The sequence below is a fragment of the Carlito syrichta genome, unplaced genomic scaffold, assembly GCF_000164805.1.
Source record: "Carlito syrichta isolate Samal-C Ts95f unplaced genomic scaffold, Tarsius_syrichta-2.0.1 Scaffold304341, whole genome shotgun sequence".
NCBI classification, from domain to species: domain Eukaryota; kingdom Metazoa; phylum Chordata; class Mammalia; order Primates; family Tarsiidae; genus Carlito; species Carlito syrichta.
In genome coordinates this window covers 143,414-154,392 of record NW_007248437.1, presented here as the reverse complement: position 1 = coordinate 154,392, position 10,979 = coordinate 143,414, and the positions used below count along the sequence as shown (strand labels likewise).

At 37.7% G+C, this 10,979-nt stretch overlaps 1 protein-coding gene across 1 annotated transcript in view; it reads right to left on the bottom strand.

The window, feature by feature from the left end:
- Positions 1 to 10,979, bottom strand: part of CLIP1 (CAP-Gly domain containing linker protein 1) — a 133,155-nt gene continuing 122,176 nt past the window's right edge. Inside the window, exons 22-27 of the mRNA XM_021713208.1 lie at positions 5,920 to 6,037; positions 5,682 to 5,832; positions 5,027 to 5,076; positions 3,900 to 3,905; positions 2,331 to 2,455; positions 1 to 1,669 (exon numbers count right to left, since the gene is read on the bottom strand). Coding sequence (XP_021568883.1) covers positions 1,444 to 1,669; positions 2,331 to 2,455; positions 3,900 to 3,905; positions 5,027 to 5,076; positions 5,682 to 5,832; positions 5,920 to 6,037 — 676 coding nt within the window. The 3' untranslated portion in view covers positions 1 to 1,443. The remainder of the gene's footprint in view (positions 1,670 to 2,330; positions 2,456 to 3,899; positions 3,906 to 5,026; positions 5,077 to 5,681; positions 5,833 to 5,919; positions 6,038 to 10,979) is intronic.

Genomic DNA, 10,979 nt, shown 5'->3' with positions numbered 1-10,979 from the left:
TGGCAAAAAAGAATAACCATTTATTAAAGTAGATACAGAACACTTGTTTGCTCAAATTTTAATACTGCTTTACATGTTTTCTGTTTGTAAAGCAATTCCTATTATGTTTATAACCAAACATTTCAATTGATAACAGATTTATTTACTATTCACTTGTCAAACACAGTTTGATAATCTTAAGGGAAAAATACATCAAAGGCATATATACAGTTATAGAAGTTCTTATTATACATGTAGCATGGAAGATACATTTTATTACTTTTTACATATTCTAAAAGACATTCAAATGAAGATAAATAGATTCAAACTGGTTGATAAACTGTTCTGATGTTTGAGGTCCTTCATTTTATTTTTTGTGATAAGAAAATCCAAAATTATTAATGTTGAATTTCTCATCGTACATTCATCTATAAACAGTTTTTAAAAACCTTGTAAAAGAAGATTATAGATTGGTTAATTTAGGTGTTTTATAGTGGCTTATCAGTAGTTGACTGCTGGGGATATCTGCTAGAGAAGGAAAACAATTTGGAGAAAATTCCTCCCATTATTTCAATGTGGTAAAGAAACAAAAGGAAAACAAACAAACAAAATAATTGCAAAGCCACATGATGCCATTTCTGGCCTAGACTGTTATGTCCTGATGATCATTTTAAGTGTTTTTTTTCCCATAAAGGTAAATATCTGAAAAGAAAGACACATTGTGTATGTTGTTTCCCAAAATATAGATTTTTAAAAAATATATACATATAATATATAGAAGCTGAAATTATGCAAAACTGATAAACAAAACACCACAGGAGAGTAAGTGGGTGCAGCATATAGATTATAATATGTCCCCACAGCAGTTCTGGGGCTTCCCCCCTCCCTTTACCTGTTTCATGATTTTTATAATCACACCTAAGTATCATCAAGCCTGAAATAAAGGCACTACTGATAATGGGTAGTGCAAAGAGCTCAGATATTTCTTTGAAAAATAATAAAATACTTTAAATGAGTAGATGAAAATGCAAAATGGCACATTTTTTCAACTCATTCCAGTGTCAAAGCTTAACCAAAAAAATCTAAATATACAAATGCAGCCTGGAAATATTTTAGTGCAAATATGAAAAGTAACAGTATAATTTAAAGTTACTTAAATAAAGTATTGTAAGGGTAAGGATTTTTTTATGAGGTTTAGGGACAATAAATGTAATGGCATCTGGTGCAATGTTTTCAAACTTAAAAATGAAGAAAACAAAATTAGAGGTGAAACTCACCTACTAAGTATTTATTTATTATTCTCACTTATAAGGTGAGACTAAAGGACTATTTGTTGAAGATCAAAATATTTTCTTAGATTTGTTGATGGGGAACAAAAATAACATGAGTTCTCCTTACGTCTGCACACTCAATGCTGGTGTTAAATTGCTTAAATGCTAGTGAGAAAGCCTAGTTGGGGCTTTATCAGAAGGTCTCATCGTCATTGCAGTTGGTTGCCCAATGCCCAAACATCTCACAGATTTCACAGTATGGGCGTTCCTCACTCCGACTGCCATGGTGTGTGGAATGGGGAGGTTCCTCAGACATCTGTGCCTGGGTAGGACAATCTTCTGTGTCATGGAGATCAAAGCAGTCACAAATGTCACAGAAGAGGCGAGGTTTCTTCTTTGACTGTTTCTCCTGGTCATCACTATAAATGTTAATGTGTGAAGTCAGAAACTTTATTAGAAGAAATTGAAAATAACGCTTGTAAAGATTTTTAAAAATAAGTAAGAACTCATTGTGTAAGTCTCCATTATAAGTAGTACATTCCATATTTTAAGTTTTCATGTCAAACCATTTGAAATCTCTTACTCTCTTGCCAGATTTATGGAAATCTATTTATGGCAAAGAAACTACAAAGCAATTGTTTTTTTTTTTTTTTGTCTGTTTTTACAATCCACTGGAGAACTTAATTTTAAAAACATATATTTAAGCCAGGTGCAGTGGCTCACACCGGTCATCCCAGCACTTTGGGAGGCTGAGGCGAGAGGACTGCCTGAGCCCACCAGGGGTTCAAGATGAGCCTGGGCAACTTGGTGAGACCTCATCCCTACAATGAATCAAAAAATTAGCTGGGTGTGGTGGCACACGTCTGTAGTTCTAGCTACTTGGAAAGCTGAGGCGGAAGGATCACCTGAGCCCAGCAGGTCGGGGCTATGGTGGTTGTGAGTGTGCCACTGCACTCCAGCCTGGATGACAAACAGACTCTGACTAAAAAAAAAAAAAAATTAAAATAATAAATTAATAAAGTAAAAACATTTATTTTGATGGAACTAAAGTTCCAGTCACTATGGCTTAATATGAAATACCTGTCATAATTGTTCAGGTCATCCCCATTCCCATTAAGGGCTGCTTCTGACATCATCTCCACCTTCATTTTGAGGTCTTGATTCTTCCTTTGAAGGTCCACTATTACTGAATTTAGGAAATCAATCTGATTTGTTTAAAAAAAAATAAGAAAAGGAAACAGTGAGATGTCTAAAATGTCTAAAATATACGTAAGCTGGAGTATCAAGTAGTCAAGAAGATACACCTTCAAGCTCCAGCTGCAATGTGTGCTGGAGAGGTCAACGGTGGCTCTTACTGACTGACCCGTGTTTTTCAATCTGGAGATTAGGAGTGCTAAGATTGTTCAACCAAAAAGTTGATGTAAATGAGGCCATACCTAAGTGATGGGGCGATGGAGGTTTCTTTTTTCCCCCTTTCTAGCTTTCAATATTCTTCAAATGTTCCCTGCTGAGCAGATGCTATTTTATATTAAAAAGCATTTTCGGGGGGGCACACCTCATCAACAAGGGTACCTGCATAATGAGCATTTGTGTACCTAACCCTGAACTGTACCCCACATCTTTAAAATAAAAAATGTAAAAGTTTAAAAAAAAAAGCATTTTAGATTACTTTCCATTGAATGTTTATTGTTGTAAATGAATATGCATGTTATTGAAGCAAATGAAATTATACTTTAGATCTGTGGATTAGTAGAGTGCTACCGATTCCTGGAAAAGTATAAGGAAAAAAAATTTTTAACAGAAAAAGCCCCTTGCATTCTCCAAAAGTCATAATCTTACATTTCTGAATACATGGGCATAACTTTTTTCCTTCTATCACATAAAAACATATACACAATTTTACAAAATGCATAAAAAGGTTCATTCTTCCATTAAACTCCAGAACGCATCCAAGACTTTTCTGTTCTGTAGATTTGAAAAAGTTAAATGGAAATTCATTTCAGACCATCATTTAATGATTGACTGGTAATGGTGGAATGATAAGTAAGAATGTCTTCAGGGAAAATGTAAAAAGGCTTTCAATTGAGGAGAGACATACTGGCACGCTGACAAGGCAGCATTCAGGTACCACACATATGAAGGTCACCTGTGCCAAGGGTCATGGGCAAGTGGGGCAAAGAGATGGTCATCAGAAGGAAATGCGCTTGCCTGAACATATCCTTTCAAACTAAGGGCACCTTCACTCAAAAAGCTTTTTCCCTCTTTTATAAGTAATAAAAACAGTCTCATTGCTCTGAACTGAAAGATTCCACTTCACAATATTTAAAATATATAATATACACACATATGTATATTTTATTTTTTCAATAAATATTTGTTTTGTTTTTTTTCCTGCTGGGGCACGTTATGTAGCAAAGCTGGCAGTCAGTCTGTGCAGAATATCCCCAACATGAAAGAGGACACCTTTGAAGGCAGACCTACTGAGTCTGTTTCTACTTCTTTAATTGCATTTTCTAAGTTAGTGTTCTGGTAAGAGGTCCATTTCAGGAAGAAGAGAAAGTCACAAAATGGATATAAGTATAGTGGGAGGCCACACACACAAACACACACACACACATGTGCACACAAATTAGGAAACATAAAACAAACCATTTGCTGATTGGAAGCAAAGTGTTGTCAGCGGCAGATGAAACAAACGGAAGCAGAGTGGAAAGGGGGGAAGAGAAGACATTGTTAATTATTAAGGCAATTAGACATACAAAGTAGGCAACGCTAATCCAGGGCAAACTCGCACATTGTTGAAATTCTTCCATGCCCCTCAAAGGAGATGTCAGGTAACTAAAAATCTCAAACTCACTGAGTTTTTAAATTTTTATTTAAAAATGAAAGATGGCTTTTGAACCTTTGAATTTTGAACAGGATAAGTATATACCAAGTAAATTATTAAAGTTAAAAGATGAATATCAGGGCCAGGCATAGTGGCTCATGTCTGTAATCCCAGCATTTTAGGAGGGTGAGATGGGAAAACTGCTTGAGGCCAGGAGTTTGAGACCAGCCTGGGTAGCAACAAAGTGAAACCTCCATCTCGACCAAAAAAAGTAAGTAAATGATGTCTGTTGCACAGGTACATTTATGTTTCCAAATATTCCAAATATAGAATAGATTGCCTCCATATAAGGCCATTTTAAAAACTAAAGTTGTTTTGTTAATTTTGGCATAAAGAGACTGGGTTTTCAAGAACCCAGCCTTTCTGGGTAAAGATGAGAATGGAACCCTTTGGCAGAGCAATTCTACTTCTAGGACTTTATCCTGCAGAAATACTAATACATAAAATGATAGCTGCCCAGGATAATTTCTTACAGATTGCTTATAATACATCCAAAGGATCAGAAACATCCCAGGCATCCTATCAACCAATAGGGAACTGACTAAATTATGGTACATTCATATAATGGAACACTACACAGCCATAAAGATAAGTACAGAACAGGTTATGTAGTATGCCAATAACTTGTTTTTAAAAGGTGGGGGGTAGTATTAGTATTGACTTATATATTCTTTTTTTTTTTTTTTTTTTTTTTTTTTTCCGAAAAAACAAGACATGAATAACAGTAATTACCTGTTTGGACTTTGGAAGTTGAGCAGGAGAGACAGTTTGGAGGAAGACTTTTTATGGCATATATTTTTAATTTTGTTTAATGTCTGGACTGCAGAAACATACTACCTATTCAACTGAAAAATAGCAAGAAAGCAAAGCAATAAGGTAGGCATATTACCTGACTCTCCTGGGCTCTTTCGTCCTCTTCTGCCTGAGTATCAGTATTACCTTATATTAAAAAAAAAAAAGCGGAGGGAGAATTTTTAAAAACTCTACCATCTTTTTTGTTACTGCAGTGAAAAGGGACAGTGATTGAAACTCATCTTCAAGTGGATTTCCCAGATGTGTCTCTTTGAGAACATGTAGATGAGTTCTCATCTCCTCGCCGGATGCTAAGGGACCCCATAGACACCACCCTGCCCTTCTCGTGTTCTCCCTCAAGCTGGCCAACTACTGGCCAGATGGAGGTAAGAATGTCTCTCACCTCTATCTGAACTTAAAGAAGCAATCCATTACTCTCCACCAAAGGGACCGCCTCTTCTCCTGTACTGCCACGCACTTTCAGACCCCACAGTCACTGCCATAATGGCAGCTCTTGTCCACTGTCTGATGTTTGTGACAACACTCACAGATCATGAGGCCCAGAAGCAGGGACACCAGGCACGTGTGTGGGGCCTGCGGCCATGACCAGCTCTCATGTGATTAAACAGTGGGAGAGGTAAGTCAGTCAAAGTCAGGACAGCACAATGGCTGCCTCCGATGAGCTCTCTTCCAGAAACGGCTCCTTGGGAGGAAGTGCGTGCATGGATAAGTGCTGGGGAGCATCGTTTTACCTGAGGAGCTGCTGAGCTGCCTCTTGTTTTCCTTAAGTTGAAGCTCCAAGTTCTTTACCTTGAGCTCAAGCTTCACCTTATCAGACTCTAGAGACTGAACAACTGAATGCAAGGACTTGGCAGAGGCGTTTTCTCCCCTGAGCACTGTGACCTGAAACACAGTATTTTAGCTTAGGCTTGGAGTTTGAACAGAAAGAGGCAGTGTGAATGTTCACATTCACCTGAGTTGGTACTCTACCTCATTTCTCAGTTTCTCCAGCTCTGCGTCCTTTTCTGTGAGTAAGGCACTAGTTATACTGATGGATTTCTGCAAGGAAGCTTTTTCTTCATCTGCATCTTTTATGTACTCAGCTTCTCTAAAAGACCAAAGAGTTAAAAATTCCAGAAATCAACTGAGAAGAGTGGTCAGTGTACAACTGTTCTAGAACAAACACACAATTAATGTTAATGTAAAAAAAAGCATAGGAAGTTTTATAGGGAGTTAAGGCCATTATGTTCACAAAATTTTACTTGAAATTTTACTTACTGTGAGGGGAGAAAAAGTTTACCTATGCATAGACATGCCAGAATCTGCATATGATTGTATCCATTTGAACTTAAAGAAACAGGTTAATAAATTTGGAAGATGTAGAATTAAAAAAAAAAAAAAAAAAGGTTGTATCCCCCCGCAAAAAAAATTCTACCAAAATCTAACCACGGGTTGAATTTTGTTAATTCTTGAATAAATTATTACCAAGCAGTAACAACAATTAAAATACATACATGCAAAGCAATTAAACGGATGTCATGCAGAGCAGTTTTATGCTGGAAATATCAGTTGGTTCTCACTAATTTCAGTAACTTTTTAGGAAGTTCCATGAATGTGTTTTTAAGATCTTGTGGGCCAAAACAGTAGCAAAAATTATTACTACTATTCAAACTGAAGGCTGATAATGTTTCAACTATAGAATCTGAAGAGGACATTAAGTTGCTCATATAAATGAATGGTAATTACATAAATGCTAGAACAGAAACTGTTAAAATGGTTTTTCAGGTGTAGAATGAAAGCATGGGGAGTCTGGAAGGAGAAAGCCAGAGAACTCGGTTTATGTTCTCAGCCTGAGTCAGCATTTGGTTATGAGGGGGAGGACTGTAATGAGAGGACAACATTTACCTTAAGAGTCTAGGGAGTGGGGGACAGATGAAGGGGAAGAATAGGGAGGGAGGGTGGGGAGGGCAAGACACAATAAATACCACCCAAAAGGGCAAGCTAATATGTGTTTATATGTATGCACATATTTAAATTTTTGTTGCAAAAAGTATATGCATTCAAAAATGCCAAGGTTATTAAAGACAACACTGATGGACTGTCACAGACTGGACATCCTGGAACACAAAAGAACATTAGTGGGAAAACTGGTGACATCTGAGTGCAGTCTGTTGTGTAGCGAACAGTATTGTACCAATGTTGCTCTCTTGGTTTTAGTAAGTGGACCACAGCTACGTAAGGTGTTCACATCAGGGGAGGCTAGTGGGGTATCTCCGGAAATTGGCTGCACTACCTTTGCAACTCTTCTGGAAATCTAAGCCTTTTTTAAAAAATATAAAGTTTTAAAAAATGATATGTAGTGTGAAACATAAAAGGAAAATTACAAAAATATTTTAGGAAGAACAAAAAAGGAGAAAAATTTCCTAGGTTAGGCCTCAGGCCATATGACCTAAGACACTGCATTAGCGCAGACAAGCATCAGTTGGTCTAAATGAACAGTAAGCCAAATTAAGCTCAGTTCTAGACAAGATAACTGGGAAAATGCAGAGGACGCACTGGTTCAGTCTGTTTTCGAACCAACTGGAGGAACAGGAAACTGAGGCCCAGGTTAGAAATGGCAAAATGTATGTCTGGTTAGTGAGACCCAAGATATCCGGCACACAAATTACAGAATTCTCATGATTTATGGTAAATTGAAATTCTACACAAATATGAAAATATAAGTGTTGTATTTATCTCATTGTGTGGCTTACACTTACACTCCAGAATGATAAATAGTAAGAAAAGAATCTGAGACTTACAGAAATGTCTTGAATTAGAAACCCAAGCATTATACACACACTGGAAAGGGTAGGCATCCATGCTGGTAAATTACTAAGCAAGTAACACTCTGCTAGGAAATCGTATCTTACTTAGGTTAAAAGAAAACAACAATTTAAGTGGAAGGAAGGTACAGGCATTTTTTGCCATCTGGAAAGTAAATATCTGATAGCATCCAAAGATGCAAACAAAAAAAAAAATCCTTGGTTTCTTGAGTTTCTATTAAACGCATTTGGTGCTCTATTACAAAAGTGATTTCCAAAGCTTCACTTGTTACAAATCCAATTCAAATTTGAAAAATGTAATTTTAAATGTTTTTACTGAGAAATACCAGGATTTGGGGCTTGTTGAGAACAGATTTAGGTTTTCCTATAATCAGAACTCGAGTTGGCCAAGATCCCACAAATGCTTAGTATTGAAGAGGGATAAGCAAATCACCAGCTGGCAAAAGGAAAAAGGAACAGGTGTCTCCTCTGGGGCCACCAACTAGACTCTTTGCTTATCATCACGTACACATACAACCTCTCAGCCAGTCTGCTCTAAGAAGATGGCCAGCAGAATGCTTCTTATACAGGTTATCAAAAGATGCATGAAGAAGAAAGAAATCTGACTTGAGATTTATATGTCAAATGAAGTAGACCCTGGCAGCTCGTCTTTGTGACAGATTTTCATTGCTAGCTTCTTAGGCCACTTCTAAGCCCCAATTCCACTGTACAAACCACAAAGAGGGGTTCAATTAAACCATTTGTGCCATCATTAATGACATCTGAGTCGTAAATCGTATTACCTTTAAGCCATGTTGGCTAGAATGACTTGGTATTACTAAAATGTCAAGAAGAGAAGATAAACATAACATGAAAGAAGGGACAGAGAGGTCAGAAATCTTTTTCTCTTCCCATCTCCCAAGGGAACATTTCACCCAGATTCTTTCCTTACTACTTCCATAAGAAATAAATTCCAGTAATGAAGCAAATACCTTAAAGTGTAACTGGGCAAGCTTTAAAAATGCAAGATAACAAGAACCAAATATTAGATACATGAAGAGAAATGTAGATACAGTAAGGAGACTAAATTTGCACTGAAATTCTTTGCTGTATATAGATATAAAAAGAAATACATATGTGTGTGTGTGTATATGTATATACTGCTAAGAATAGTTTACAAAACAAAAGCAAGACACAGAGGGACAAAGGCAGCCAAAAAAATATATACAACAATTTGGTTTACTAAAAATATATGAAATTTATTTATTATAACGTGGATAGACTTTCTTTAGTCTTACCATGAAAGACACACAGATATAGCAAAGGAAGCAAGAGCAGGAAAGGGAAAAGAGAGGGGTGAGATGAGCATTGGTAAGTGGCGCGAGCTCGGAGACAGTTAGACAGTCAGCAGCCCACAGTGAGCAAGTGAGCTGAGCAGCACAGGGCCTCTCCGAATTGGGCGACACTATCATCAAACCAGTTTTCGCTCCTAACAGAAATCCTGCATTTACATTAATAGCAGGAATTTTAACTTCAAAAAGTCCACGTCTAAGGCTTTGGCGTCCCTTCTTTGGTGTTAAAAAGCCTGGAGAAGGGAGCCTAAATCTGCGTCAGGCTTGAGTGGGACAGAGGAGCAAACCTCTCCAGCTCTGGCAATTAGGGTACTTCAAGGTGTACCCCGTTTTACCCGTTAGACATCTTAGAACCTGTTTTGAAAGAGGTTTGCCCAACTTGAGAGCTTTTCAAAGAAATGATTACATTTTTATGTTTAGAGAAAAACTTACATATTGCTTGCAACCAATGTTTAAAGTTACCAAAAAATCACAGCAAATACAGAAGGATTCTACTAATTTCTTTCTTTCTTGCTTTCTTTCTTTCTTTCTTTCCTTCTTTGTTGTCTTTTTAGGAGCCAGGGTTTCACTCTGTCACCCAGGCTTGTGTGCAGTGTAGTTGGGACTACAGGTGTGCACCACCACACCTGGCGAATTATTTTTGTAGAGACAAGGTCTCGCTATGTTGCCCAGGCTGGTTTGAACTCCTAGGCTCAAGCAATCCTCCAGCTTTGGCCTCCCAAAGTGCTGGGATTATAGATGTGAGTCACTGTGCCCATCCAGATTCTACTAGTTTCTTAATGGTAAATTAGTCAGAAGTAAGTTCTGTACCTTAATATCAGACATTTTAATACCATTGGAATGAAGTGACTATATACTATTTTAACTATGTATTTTTAATGATCAACTTTTGAATTAAAATGTTGACTAAGTACTCAGTTCCTACATGACCAAGTACATTTCAAATACTTTATCATGTATTTGCAAGACCTTTAAATTAAGAGTATATCAAGTACTTATTAGTACTTGATGCTCAATAAGTTTATTTAACCATTACACATAAGCCTATATATAAAACCTTTACCAAACTGCCTTTTAGTTTTTTTTTGCTTTTTTTTTTTGAGTTTGGAGTCTCACTTTGTCACCCAGACTGGAGTGCCGTGTCCGCTCCTGGCCACCGCAGGCTCGACCTGCTGGGCTCTGGCGATCCTTCTGCCTCAGCCTTCCAAGTACTTGGAACTACAGGCCTACGCTACCATGCCCGGCCGATTTTTTGATTTATTGTAGAGATGAGGTCTCGCCTGCCCAGGCGGGTCTCGAACCCCTGGGCTCAGGCAATCCACTCACCTCAGCCTCCCAAAGACGCGGGATTACAGGCTGAGCCACCGAGCCCGGCCCAAACTGCCTTTTAGAAAGCATTTAAGGATCCAAATTATTAGGTAAAATACATTTACATTCTGGTTTTTAAAACAGAAATAACTTCCCACAAGGGCTAATTAACACAAAAATAGTTCTAAATTTAAGAAAATAGGTTTTTATAATTTCCACTCCCAGAAAAAACTGTTATCTTTATCTGTATTTGCTGATCAAAATTAAGAGTAATTTTCAAGAGATTTTCTCCTAGGACATTCATCAGTGCATAAAACAGGAACAGAAATAGTATAGTAAGGAGAACTTCACAGACCTCAAATTTGTTCCATCTTTTTAAGCCATGAAAAAAGTCACATGTGCTGAGGTGAGTGGATTGCCTGAGCCCGCGGGTTCGAGACCCGCCCGGGCAACTTTGTGAGACCTCATCTCTACAATAAATAAAAAATTAGCCGGGCGTGGTAGCGCGCGCCTGTAGTTCCAGCTACTTGGAAGGCTGGGCGGAAGGATCGCTGGAGCCCAGCAGGCGAGGCTGCAGTGGCTGGGG